The following is a 15,000-nucleotide window of genomic DNA, read 5'->3' as shown; positions in this document are numbered from 1 at the left end:
CATGTCTTTGGTTCAAGGTTACTTTATTTTGTCTTCTGAAGGAGAAATTTGTGAGATTGGTTGATCAGATATTGATCTGATCTTACAGTACATATTCCAGAGATGAACAACATGTGTGTTAATGTGGCTCTCAAAGTATATAAGGCTGGGATCAACAAACCTGGCATTGTTGGATAAAGGACCATTGATGACTGGAATTAAGAATGTAAGCATGATCTGGGACAATTATAAGAGTTTTCAGTTTTTACAGAGTTAATTTAAAGAAAATTATACTCTTATTAATACAGAAATCCTGTGTTCCTCCACCTACGTTCAGCCCTCCCACATTCTCTTAAAATTGTGGATATTCTCACTGATCCAAGGAGATGACCCTGTATGCTTAGCTCTGGATTTTACAGCCTCTAATTTGGCATGTTGAATTCAACAGCGAAATGGTAATAACAACATACCGCTACACTTAAGCCATTGCGTGTACAATAGCTGATAATAAAACAGTAAAAATCCCTGGTTATAGACTATACTGTTTGTTGTACAGTAGTTAATTCATAGCGAAACTGGATCTGACATGGTGCTGCCATGTATTCATTTGATGTGCTAGCCCCCTTTTTGCACCTTGTTTGAAAAAAAGTCCGCGCACAGACCTTGTCAGATGTGTGAACATGTGTGCACAGACTGGAACATGGCATGTCCATGCAGGTGATGCATCATAGAAATGTCAAATGGGGCAAAATTGCAAGATGTAGAAGTTATGATTTTAAGTCTGATTTTCCGATATGTCTCTACTGTCCATGATAGGAGCACCTGATATTTGCTGCAGCAGATTAGACTCCTAGATCATGGCACAGACCAACAGTGTTGGACAGGGGACCAATGGGGTAGCTGATGAGTCGCCCAACATGATAGTGTACAGAAAGGTAAGCAAATTAATTGTCTCCACCAGGCCGAAGGCATGGGGAGAGAGTATATGTTTTGCACTCTGTCCGTGTGTGTGTGTGTGTCCGTGAGTGTGTGTGTGTGTGTGTGTGTGTGTGTGTGTGTGTGTGTGTGTGTGTGTGTGAGCGTGTGTGTGTGTGTCCGTGAGTGTGTGTGTGTGTGTGTGTGTGTGTGTGTGTGTGTGTGTGTGTGTGTGTGTGTGTGTGTGTGTGTGTGTGTGTGTGTGTGTGTGTGTGTGTGTGTGTGTGTGTGTGCGCGCGCGCGCGCGCGCGCGCGCGCGCGCGTGCGCGCGCGTGCGCGTGTGTGTGTGTGTGCCCGTCCGTCCGTTACCAGCTAATCTCTGCCACCATTGGCCCGAACCATGCCAAACTGTGTACACAGTATGCACACACTCCCTGGATTCCACAACGGTCTGTTATAGCGCCACCATGAGGGTGAATTAGGCAAAACACATTTCTGTAGATTATCCATACACACAATTCGGTATACAGTACACCATCTTCATAGTCAATAGTCATGGGATCAACACAGATCTGCACCATTTATATTCCATCCCAATTGGCTAAAATAGACTTCCAAAGCTCGCATGATTGGTCCGTTTTTAACAAAATGCCACAAATAACAAACAGTATGCAATTTCCGTGAAATTTTACACGCACATTTCCACTAGGTCGAGGAGGACATGCCACTTATTTTTCTCCAAATCAGCGTCACAGTGGCGCTATAACAGGGCAATTCCTGTTTTGATCTATAAATGCATCGATCTGTGTACAACTTTACTCGTAAACATTTTGCCAAACATCACACACACTCCTATCCTCCTGGTGGAGACCTGTGCCCAGAGACCTAGTTCGAAATGTTTTGGGGTCAAACCCTCTAAGGACAACAAACCCATTAGCTATTTTAAGAATTATGAAATGCATAAAGACGAGAGGTGCGTAAAATTGAGTGACCCGATAGTTCAGGCAGTCAGGCTGCTCTCCACGCTCAATCACACACTAATCTCATTCGCTAACCAGCTAACTCATACAGTACACACTCATTCTAGGCAGTGTTTGTTAAGCAGAAGACCGGCCACTCTCCATACTACATGCTCAGCAGCATATTGTAGGTCACAGCTTGTCAGTGATCAAACTCCTTCTGCCTCCCCAGCCTCCTCCTTGTGGCAGTATGTTAATTGTATGGATTTCTGTGGATTGTATGATGTTATATCAATATCTGTTATGCCCTTGAAGGGTTTAATGTTATGTCCATGTGTCATGCTTGCGCAGATAAATCTGTAGTATCACAGCACAGGACACTGGCAAATTATTGCAAAAATGAACGGTAGTTAGTGATAATGTACTATACAATGCTATGCAATGTGAGCTTGTGTGTGTGGAAAAAGGATGCAATACTGTATGTGCATTACAACATGCATGAAATGCAAAAGTACAGCTGTGCTGCCACTGAGATACCTTAATATTATGCTTGTTCCAAGGATCTAGAAAGTGATTAGAAAAGTCTATGGGTAGATTGAAGATTCTTGTTCTTTCATTTTGGAGACTAGATGGCCTTGTGATTTTGTCCAAAGAATAATACTGCACAGAATTTTTGCACAGAATTTTCCTTCCTGATTTAGTGAGAAAAATAAACAAAACATGTTACGGTGCAACAGTAACATGTTGCACCATGCTGGTACTGTACCTGCAACTTAAGCAACTTCCATTGAATTTGACTATAAACCCCCGGTGGTATCATATGCAACGAATGTTCGTACATCAAAGCCAAGCCCCAATTCAGATGCCCTGGATAATTTCTAACCTCTGATTATAGCTCACTGTGCCTCCCAATTTCTTTTCATATGCTGTACTGTAATATACAGAAGCAAAAGCAGGGCAGTACTCAGCTGGATGTATGTACGTATGATACAGGTAATTGTCATAACTTACTTCAGGTTGGCCATGAAATGTCTTGGGGCTATGAAGTGATAATCTTGTTTGTGCTTGTGCAGGACTGGTGCCCATTTGATTTCTTAATTTCATTCCCTTTGCTTTCACTGTTCGGTGGATGCTCCTCATTCATCTGGGATAACTTCTACTAACCAGGAAACCAATGTCGTAGATTGCCGGCCACTTACAGCACACACACACCGTCTTAAGCAATATGACCATCAGTGCATTTTCTCTCTTTGGCTGTAGCTGAAAGAAATGGCCACCGTTTATTTTTCATAATCCTAAGTAATTTGATATGCTTCATAAATTAGATGTAATCCAAAAGTGTGTGTGGACAGTATGGCCGTTATTGGAAGGGGATATGGGATCACATCACTTGTTTGATTAGTGTTCGATGTGGGCCCATATAAAAAAAACTCCCAGGCAAGAAGACCTGTTGTATTCTCTACAAGAGCATCCATATTGTGGTGTTTCCATACATTCAATTACATTTTGATGTCTCCTTCCCCCTGCTAGTGATTCTGCAAATGCCTCATTTTCAATGGATTTGTATTGAGATCTGAGCATGCAAATGCAAACAGTATACTATCTTGAACATATAAATACATCAAGCATCCAGTACATATACAGTACATGCATAGATTATATATGTCAGCAGACATACACACTTTACTTACTGTATATAAAGTACATAACTATGTACATGGACACATGCTGTATGTGCATACCTACATATATTCATAAAACTATCTTAACCAAACCCTATATAGTTTGTTATGTCAACGAGAACTATCGATTTACAAGCTAAAACCTGTGCATGAGCTTGTAGATGTTTACCAATAGAGGGTATGCGTGTGACATCATCATCATACCCGGAGGTAATGCGGAAACGCCTACTGAGTGGCAAAAAAATATTTTCTGGCATTGACAGCCCATACTGTATATCCGAACAGAAAAGTCTGATTGCATGACAACGTTAAGCTCACTTTGCCACTCGATTTTCCATTCACTTCATGCATGCGCATACCCTCTATTTTTGCTAAATGTTTGCCCAGAATAGACACACTAGAGTTAATGTGGTTAAATTTGCAGCTTTTAATCCACATACCATGACTGGTAATAACAAGGACCAATCCATGCACTAATCAGGGGCCACTGGGAGGCTCTCTGGATGATTGGTCCCCAGTGATTGAAATCCATGAACCAATCAGGCTGACTTTGGTGTCAGGGAGCAAGTTGCAAGTTAGTTTGACTGATGGACCAGAACCAAGCCCCCAGGGAGGCTCTCCAACATTGAAGCGCTCGGCCCTACTGGTCAGAGGTGGGACTGCAGGCGGAGCCGTGGATTTATGACTATGAAACCCTGTGCAGCTGTGCTTTAACATTGAGCGCTCGTTTGCACTTCCGCATTCCGCGGGAGAGCCCGCTGAACGGACTGAACACATCTTTTCAGGAAGTGAGCTACTGGCAGTGTTGGGACGTGGGCATGGATGCACCTGGGACGTATCCTCAGTGATGTACGTATCCCAACATTCTCGCCTGCTTCTCAAAGGAGGTGGTCGCATATCTTCTCTTCTCTCCCTCCCTCGTGTGTCCCTATATCCTACACGCTTATGAAAAAAAACATTTCATGGATGCACCTGGGGCGTATCCTTAGTGATGTATCCCAAGGTCATCGGGGTATCGGGTCTCTCGAACATCATACCCCTCACTCAGGGGTATGGGGAACTATTATGGTTCTCTTTCGTTCTTTATTTTTATTTTTATTATTATTATTATTATTATTATTATTATTACAGCCCATAGGAATAAAGCCTGCTAGTGGGAATTAACTCCAAACTTAATTAATTAAAGTGACAACTTTTACAATATCCCCATTATCATTATGCAAATTAATTCCTCATCATTGTTTTTACATTATGAAAATAATAGCTCTTTTGTGATGTGAAATGCCACCAAATTCTTAATTATTTTCCTTATCTTTTATTAAGGGCCAACTTGTGAAAGCTGCCTGCTTTTATTGTGAAGGCAAAAAGTTCTGAATGTTCTCGGTTCTCACAGCCTGCATATCTCCGCAAGCTGAAAATAACTGATCTACAAGCTCACAATGCGTTGCGGACGCGGCGTGTTGTGATCTTGTAGTTCAGCTATTTTAAGCACGGAACATGTTGTACGACGAAGAATAAATCAGGCATTACTGCGCTTCACTCACTGTAGGAGGGAGATGTCTTTTGTTGGCCGTTTGGGGCGATATGGACACATACCTCCTCGACACAAAAATAACAAGCTATTATTCGTGGCACATTATGTTTAATGAAACAACAAGTTTCCTCAGTGTTTGGGTCGGGAGTCGGGATGTTCAGTGTCTGCCGTTTGCCTGCATGACAGGATCATCATGCAGTTGCGTGAATGCTCGCTGTGCGCTCCAGTGAAATTGTACGGTTGAGAAAGATTCGTTAATTTGTGTCCGATAAGGGCTTATTGGTGGGAAATACAGTAGGCCTACGTTCTGTTCAAGTTCACCCAAAATATGAATGCGTGACAACACTGGCTACCGCTAGTTCATTTCGTTCACCAAGACAATAATATGGTCCCCACTCGTTTGGCACAGTACATGTGAAATTTCTGCCTTAAATTCAAGCATGGGTTTTGGCTTACGCGGATGTCAACGTGCCATTTATGTGATCCTAAAAAACAGGATTTGGTCGGAGCATTGATAAATGTCAAAACAGAGCATATAAGCATGAATAACCAGAATACGACCAAACAACATATGGAAAGCATAGAGTTATATGATGGAAAGCCTATAAAAAAAGAGTTTCCCGGACCCACGCTCGCATCCCTGCCTGATATGTCAATGTTACAAGTTAAGCATTTAACTTGTAACATTGCTATAATTGAGCTCTGATGCGGATCAAACAACCGTATTCTAGTTAGCCAAAAAACGGGGGTTTCGCTTCGCTTCCAAGCGCACCTGACTTCGATTCCCTGCAGGTGTGAATGCAACCCGCATCAAATAAAGGAAATGAAGCAAACAATGTGGCGGATGAATGAGGAGTAAACACGGTTGGAGACGGAGAAGGCATATTTTCCGCAGCGGATAGACATAGTCGAATGAGGAGACCGAAGCTCTCGTCGAAATATCGTTAGACGAACACATTAATAAATTGCTTAAGGAAACATAAAAACACTGCAGTGTACATAATATTCAGTCTGTCTGTGCGTAAACATAGAGGACGAAAACATTTCTTCGTCCAAATATAATTAGCCTACTTCAAAATTAACACAGAGCATAAACTATAGCTAACATGGCATGATATGGCCATATGCATAATACATTTATATGAGGATGATTGGATGGGATTAATAGTATATTGTAAACTCGGATAATGCATTTTGAGCTCCCGTCTCCGCTATGCCTCCGCAATGTGCCCAAAAAAACAGTGCACGCACACCTTTACGTCCTAACTATTTCTCGAAGTACAATTTTAACACCATAGATTTCACTGTGTAGTTTATGAATTGAACACATTGACAAAGTTCCCTGCTGCGTTTCCTTGCTGCGGTTGATACAGCGCACTAGTGTGAATGCAAACGCAGCAAATAAAAAATGCAAGAAGGATGCAACTTCTCCCAATCGCAATCGCATGGAGACTACTGAAGTAGAATGCGACCTTGGAGTCACTTCTCTGAGCAGGAGAGGTGGACCAGAGAAGTGGTCCTGGTCCGTCATGGACCAGGCCACATGACCACTTGACCAGCGATCTATTTTCCAGGCGACCTCTCTACCCATACAGCCATGGCTGCCCATATATTATCCGTGGTTTACTTTCATTACTATTTGATGTGTTGTATATACCAACAACAAAAACACTATGTGGGTTCAGTTCCTAATTCAGATAAATTATCCCCTTACTGCTCTTTCATCCAATTTGTCCCCGGTTTCCCCATCTCACCTCTCAGACCACATTTGGCTCGTGTCCGCGACCTGACCCTACACTTCAGAGCAAAAGAGGTTGGCAAAGGCAGTCACAGTGGAAATACCCAGTTTTTCTTCTTCAAAGGCTTTAACTCAAACAGTGCTGTGGAGCCGAGTGGATTCCGCCAGAGTGAACGGGTGGCGTGCCACAAATGCCTCTTAAATGGAGATGACTTGGCAGTGGTATGCATTTCACATCGATCAGCCCGCACCGCACCAAGATGAGTCACATTCTTGGAAGAGATGCACGTATACCTTAATGTATATTACGTTGCGAGGTAATGCACAGTGGAATGTGAAGCATCGCTGTTTAACCACTTAAGCTCCATCTCAAGATAAAGAAAACCCAGGCCCATATAGCAGTAGCCTACTGTCTCACTGTCGTGGGTAGAGTCCTAGCTTGTAAAAATTAATTGCCTTTTCTTTTTAATAGAGCGGTTGTATATGTCTTGAAGTTGCAATTGTTTGCCTCCAGTGATCTTACTACTTACTATCCTGGTTGACTACCTGGGTGAGCTTGTCCCTATCTCAAACTGAGATAGGAACAATTACAAGTTCACAACGCCTCGCAAGTCACGATCCGACACATTGTGAGCTTGTAGATTGGCTATTTTTCATAATTATTTTTAATTTGATCTGGAATTGATTTTTGAATTGTGTTTTTAAATGGTAAATGGTGCATTTATATAGCGCTTAGATTGTGCATTACATTCACCCATTCACACACATTCATACAAATGGTTTTGATACATGAAATTACTGAAAATTGGACATTTCCCCTGTAATTTCACGGCCAACATAGGAATGCCAGGATTAAAGTGGCTAAGCATGTTGTATCCGTCTGTCACTAAATGTTCACCATCTTTGACAGAGAAGATACATCATAGGTTGAGATCAGACATTCAGTCATCCCATCCCCGCTGACTATTCTAAGAAGCAGTAGTAGCCTATATACTGTAGAAGCTTATGTAATATAAACAGAGGGAGTTAGGCTGCTGAGGACAGTGTTTTGTGGTTTAACAGTCTGCCTATTGGGTCTCTCTCTCTCTCTCTCTCTCTCTCTCTCTCTCTCCCCTAATGAAAATGGATGGAGGGTTAAGGTGTTGACCTGATTACTCAGGAGATGTGCGGTGTGTGCATTCTCCATTACAACACAACGCAATAATGCGTGAGCATGCACGCACGCACACACTCCCTCTGCGATAACCAGATTTCAATTTTCAACCAGACAATTCTCTAGTGACATTGAAAATGTAACCGCTCAACGCCAGTCCCCGAGTAAACGCAGACGAATAGGGATAGAAGGAGATTAACTACAACAGACACTTCAAGGCTGCCTCAATCTATCAAGCAAACGTCAATAAAAGTTGACAGATTGGCAGCGACTCATCGTAATTACCTGCAATATGTACGTACATTAAAACCCTTTTGTGATGGCTTCTGCTCACTCATACATAAACAATGTGAGGCTGCTGAATATCAGTGTGTATCACTGTGTAGTATACAGCGTGTGTTTCTTCATGCATGCTCACATGTGTGCTCTGATTAATGTTGTGGCGTGTGTGTGCGCGAGTGTGCGTCTTAGCCTGTGTGCTGTACAGTATGTAGGGCGAACGTTGCAATAGTGAAGAGAGTAGGCCTACTGAACTTTTCATGCAGGCCAAAAACAGCTGTGTGTGTGTGTGTGTGTGTGTGTGTGTGTGTGTGTGTGTGTGTGTGTGTGTGTGTGTGTGTGTGTGTGTGTGTGTGCGCGTGCTTACATTTGTGTGTCTTCCGAGCACGAGAAAGAAATATAGGCCTACAGTAAGCAACTACCGGTATATCTATTTTTCCTCATTCCTAAGACGTACGTGGAATACAAATCCACGAATTCAAGACATTCAACAGAAAAATAAATCAATCGACCTGGAGCTCAGTGGAGGTACAAAAGTTAAAAAGGTACGGTGCTTCAAGGATCAACGGGACAACAAGAGAGAAGAGGGGTGATCCGAGCACTATAAAAAGGTCAAAAAGAAGAGGGCAGGGTAGTTTAAAGCCAAATCCCTTCTCCTTTCTCCTATATACAGCTTTAATTTTTGTGTTAATTGTCTGAACAAACATTAAAATGCCATTGACAATGAACGGAGAATTTACATCCTATGTGTCGGAGCAAATCACCATTGGGAACCCTTGGCCAATAAGGGATGATGTATGATGATGTACCATGATTAGAGCGCACCTCACTTCACACGGGTGTGATTTTGTTGAACCTTTCAGTAGTGCTCGATCGGATCACCCCTCTTCTTTCAGAGTTTACAATACCTCAAGAAGGTTTCACGTGTCCCACGGTACACTGTAAACTCGCCTGTACAACTACTGATTCTATACAAAAGGCCCTGAACATTTTGTTCCGCGTTCTGCTCCCAAATGGCATTGATTTTCAAAGGCCCTCCTTCAACTACCCCCCTCCCCCTTCTTCCACACGAGATTCGATTGAATTTCTCCTTCTTGTCTCTACCCGCATCACAAGATCAGCAGCGGGCCTGATCTCCTTCCAAAGATGTAACTGTTCGCTGTGAAAGAATATATAATACAACAGGTCGTTTCGAGGAAGCAATCTGATTGGTTGAAACATCCTTCTAGCCGTGGGTCAAACGAGCACCACTCCACACCTAATCAAAACAGAATTCAGCTGCAAACTCGGTGGCTAGGCTATAGCTAGTTTCTTGGGACATTTGTGGTCGTAGTGACTACATCTGTCATTAAAAAATATGTTTTTTCAGTTTTAAGGGTATAACTGTATAATTGCAATATTCCACTCGAGGAATATCTGCTATTTTTCAATAGCTAAAGTTTATGATAATGGTTAATGTGGTTAAAAGCTATGGTGACACAGATGTCTTCCAGCCAGGTCTTAAGACCATTAATCCTATGCAATGTTTATGGGGTTCACTATTTCCTTATTTTACTGTCTGTGCAGCTGGTGTCACGCTTGTGTCACGCAAGATTATAATAGTTTTGGTTTTTTCATTATAGTTTAGTTTTAGTTCGTTTTTACATTTTATTTTCTAAATTAGTTAGTTTTTAGAGCGGGTTTGCTAGTTTTTATTTTGGTGAAAATGCTTAGTTTTAGTTTAAGGTTTTTTTCGTACTTTGGTTTATTTGTCAGGTATAGGATTAAAAAAGATCAGAGTAAGTATTATACTAAAAACTCAAAAGATACCATTTAAAAATATAAACTCGCCAATAAAAGTTCGAAAACGTAACTTTGGTCCATTATTTCTCCACTTTGATAATACCAATTGGAAACAACACACAGACGTAAAGGGTGTTCAATAGTGTGTTCATGCAAAAAAAACCTCAAAAATTGAGTTATGAGGTTTCCTCCTGACAGCAACGATATGTTTTTTTTCTGCTCTGGTAAAGCTTTTAAAACGGTGTGCAGACTTTCTCCTTTTTCAGTTTATTTATTTTGTTCGAGCTCTCATTGAATTTACTGGGATGTGTGTGTACCTCCTGAGTGACCATTAATATGTTTTGAGCACCCATCCATTAGCTGTTTTTGGATGAAGATGAAGAAAAACTAAAACATACGAGCATGCATTAGGTGAGTCATTTATTTGGACATAACACTCACTCAAGAGACCCAAGACCCAGAAATAGATAAAACTTGATGGTTTGTGATAGAGGAAATGCACTCTGAGCTTCATGTTGATGTGCCACTGACACAAGTTCGCCCCATTACTAACATTGTCCAATTTGTCCCCAACCCTAACCGCACGCAATGCCACGTGTCAGATCAATGTGGCATCGAAATTATGACAGTGTGTGTGGCGATTTTGACTGACTGGAACCAAATTGTTTTCCATTATAGCTTCTGATTGATGATTATTCATTAAGAACGGCACACAAATTGTTGTGTATTATACAGCATTACTGCATTTATTTTAGACTGTATGGGCCTATAGAATACAATAACAATGTCATTCCTGATGCTTCGAGGTGTAGAGATATTAGGACTACCTGAGAATCATAGATTCCACATGAATATGAAGTCGTTGATTTCTCCCATTTTTCAGTGAATAACTCCTCTTGTAGTCTTAATGTATGAGTTAGTTTCTCCATTACAATTATCTCCTCCACAATGCTCAGCCACTGCTCACAGTGTTTCTGGTTTGTACCATTGCCTAAAGGCCTAAGAGCCATATTTCTGGTTGCTTTGTGTATAGGGCTCCCACCTGTAGACACTCAAATATGATTTAAATCCCAAATTGGATTAACTTGGCACTCGCTTTTTCAGGGAAGGTGGCGCGGTGACATGTCTATCGTCTACACTTTGTAGACGATATATTATAAATGACCGAAAGGCATATAAATGTTGATGAAAAACTAAAGGGTATATTTAAAAAACTACGGGTATAATTTCAGTTAGTTTTGTGAACACACAATACAGTTTAGTTATCGTTTTCGGAGAGAGGGGAGTTGCACCACTCAGTTCACACGGGTGTGATTTTTTATTTAGTTTCAGTTAACTAAAATGTTTTTTTAATTCTAGTTTTCGTTTTTTAGTTTTAGTTAACTATTATAACCTTGGTGTCACGGTGGTGGTACCGTCTTCAGTCAATACGCGAGTGCCATTTTACATTGGCTGTGCTTTAATACGAGGTTGTCGATACAGTGCATCTTTTAGTGGCATTTGCTCCCTGGTGAAATCTTCATCTGCGGAGAGGTGATGACAATATTGTATTGTTGTTTTGTACTGTGATATGGAGTCTGCAATAAAGATTGAATTGGATTGAATGCTAAATGTACTATGATTCACAAATCAGGCATTTTGCTCGTACTGTGTATATCACACTCATGGGATCATGGGACACACTCTTCCCTTATGATACTCTCGTCATGAGAACTCCATGTCTCTGGAAACAGTGTATAGGGATATAACTATACATATATATCTTGGCGATTTGACCAAGAATACATTGAGATTCGAATTTACAGGGCGGCATGTTCAACACATCACTTACACGTTTTCAGAATGTTCATAAGTGTGGTGTGGATGATCACATCATTATCATTATACGGTACATATAGTTACTGTAGTTATCTTATGGTATCATATATTGGTGTGGAATGGATGTCCCTTAATTAATAATACCACATTGTTTTCTTACTGCCTTTTGATTCTTTCCCCGCACGGAAGGAAGCGTGTCCTACACACCTCAAGGGCGTCATTGCAGTGCGGTGAGATTTGTACTGTACCTGCAGTTCCCCCTTCGTGGGACTGTAATAAACAACAAGCCAGGGCAAATTTATTAGTGCATACTATCGATCTGCAATGCATATTTATTAAGAGCTTGTGTACAAGGCTACAAGCAGTGATTTGATTGGAATGGGATTTACTTCCTCCTCTGTATTACTATGGCACGGCAGAAACACAGCACAGTTGAGTGATCAGAAACAGCAGCCTCTGATATCCCACTGGAGGCTTCGTTTTCTTGGAAACTGGAGCGGCGGTCAAAGCACTAAAACAAATTCAACCGAGCGATGTTTTATTTTTAGCCTGATTTGATTTATAAAACCTAGCCAAAATCAGTTGTCCATGGGTCAGAGTGAGGGGTACTAAATACATGTGCAGATGCCCTCAGCTACAGATTGAAGGGTTCTTGTACTGCCTGTCTCCCTCAAGTTGCAATCAGACAGTAAGCGAAAGAAGGAGAGAGTCTAGTAAGAAACAGAGATAGATTTAAGCAGGGGAGAGAGAAGGAGAGGAAAAGAGAGACATTAGGGGGATGATCTATAATTGCCAGCTCAAACGGAAATCTTTTTGTGTCAGCTTTCCAGCATGGCGACTTCTGCTTTTGTGTATACAAACATGCATATGTTGTTTTGTGTACAATAGAAATGATTCTCATTCATACGGAAAGTGGGGCTGCCACTGGAAGGAAATTTGACATTTAAGTCGGTGTTGGTGTTTTTGTCAAAGTAATCTGTTTTGCTAGCCCTGCTATTCCTCTAATTGGTGGCTGGCACCATGCTATAGCCTACTGTGAAGGTAATCCACCACACAGTCGTGCTGTGCCGTGTTGTTTAGCAATGCACTGCATTTCATCTGTATTCCTGTGACTTGCAGCTGGTATTGATATACTACCGTATATCAATATTACAAGAAGCCAGCTGGTATTGATATACTACCGTATATCAATATTACAAGAAGCCTTGTTTTTGGTCTTCACTTAGACCTTCACAGAATGGTAGGGATCATTTAAGGTGCATAAACAGGAAGGTGCAGCTGGGACACAACTTTAGACAGCTGGTGCAAGAAAGGTGTTTTGAGAAACAAAATGCAGTCGTGATGACCCCATCTCTGGACACAGCTGAATAGTCACTGTGCACTCTGGCTTTGTTAGCACTGGCAATTCAGTCGTGACAATTTAACTTGTCCCCAGAGATTAAATACTGGAATCTTTATGAGCTATAGTACACAATTACATTGATTAGTCTGATTAACCACTGAAAAGGTAGTTCAAGTGATATGTAAATAAAAGGTGCAAATATAGTCTGATCTATAGCGTTTGTTCAGTAGGGGCCTCCGTCTCTCCAGCTCTTTTTATAAACAGAGAACAGAGAAATACATTTCCAGGTGGGTTGGCAATTTCATCCAATCAGGATAGAGTACCTACCGGTATTTATCTATTTAAGGTGAGAGTCTTGTTCCTGAACAAACACTCTATAGAGTGTTTGTTCAGGAACAAGGGTCTCACCTTTAATAAAAGCTGCATATTCTGATATAGTAGTCATTGCTATAGACTGTCTATAGCAATGACTACTATATCAGAATATGCAGCTTTTAAACACTGGTTAAAAACCACCCCGTGTGAACTGAGTGGTTTCCCCCTCCCCCCTCTCTCTCTCTCTCATTAGCAGGCAACAGTGCAGCACTCTCTCTCTCTGTTTCTGGCACAACAGCACCCCTACTGGTACTAGTCATACTCGTGCTCATTGTCACATGGACACATAGGTGAACAACACATAGATAGATAGGCGGACACGGACATTGCTGTTCCTTGAAGTGGTTGCACCACTCAAAAATAAATACAAATATATATAAATATAACAAAAGTCACTTAATGTAACTTTAAGCCCTACTTTTTACTCTGGTACTTCATCGTACAACAGTGTCATGCAATTATTTTTAGAAATTGACGATTTATAAAGAAAATAAGGAAAGAACGTGCATAATCTGCATCTTGCCACACTAATTGAAAGCCCTGCGCCGGTTTATATACGTTCGCCTTTGTCCGCCTTCTCCTACCAAACCACTCCGTTTGCACACATCTCTCCATGCATAATACAGTACCTACTGCATGCCTGTCCAGACATAACGCACTATGTTGCATCCATGCAATATCATAACTACTGTACAGTTTGCATTTGCATGAAATACCATGTTATTGCGCAACATTTCACGGCGATGCAAATTACATCACATTTTAGGCCACACCCCGTTCCACCGCGCACACACACACACACACACACACACACACACACACACACACACACACACACGGTACGGTACATTCCAGTACAATACAGTACAGCATGCTACAGTACAGTATGCAACAGTACAGTACAGTACAGTACCGTACAATACGGTGCGGTACAGTACAGTACAGTCTGCTACAGTGCAATATGGTACAGTACACTGGCCACCTGCATGGCGTAGCCTGGCGCTAGAGTGAGACCGGCCTAAGGCCGGTCGAAGTTTTAATTAAAATCAATTATCGATTAAAGTTTTATAATCGATTAGTTCGATTAACTGCTATACACCCCTACAAAAGATGCAGACTCTGGCTGGTATGTGTGTATGGTGTGTAGGCTACAGTGTGTACAGTGTGTGTAGTGTTCTCTGGCTGGTATGTGTGTATGGTGTGTAGGCTACAGTGTGTACAGTGTGTGTATGCTAGTGTTCTCTGGCTGGTATGTGTGTATGGTGTGTAGGCTACAGTGTGTATGCTATAGTGTTCTCTGGCTGGTATGTGTGTATGGTGTGTAGGCTACAGTGTGTATGCTATAGTGTTCTCTGGCTGGTATGTGTGTATGGTGTGTAGGCTACAGTGTGTATGCTATAGTGTTCTCTGGCTGGTATGTGTGTATGGTGTGTAGGCTACAGTG

At 41.5% G+C, this 15,000-nt stretch overlaps 1 protein-coding gene across 1 annotated transcript in view; it reads left to right on the top strand.

The window, feature by feature from the left end:
• Positions 1–836: 836 nt before the first annotated feature.
• rgs7a (regulator of G protein signaling 7a) overlaps positions 837–15,000 on the top strand; it is a gene marked incomplete at its 5' end in the record, with an annotated part of 69,865 nt that continues 55,701 nt past the window's right edge. Inside the window, one exon of the mRNA XM_080781283.1 lies at positions 837–914. Within this exon, the coding sequence (XP_080637409.1) occupies positions 837–914 (78 nt within the window). The remainder of the gene's footprint in view (positions 915–15,000) is intronic.

This window comes from Protomyctophum bolini (assembly GCF_963924005.1).
Source record: "Protomyctophum bolini genome assembly, chromosome: 14".
NCBI classification, from domain to species: domain Eukaryota; kingdom Metazoa; phylum Chordata; class Actinopteri; order Myctophiformes; family Myctophidae; genus Protomyctophum; species Protomyctophum bolini.
This window is presented reverse-complemented; position numbering and strand designations above follow the sequence as displayed.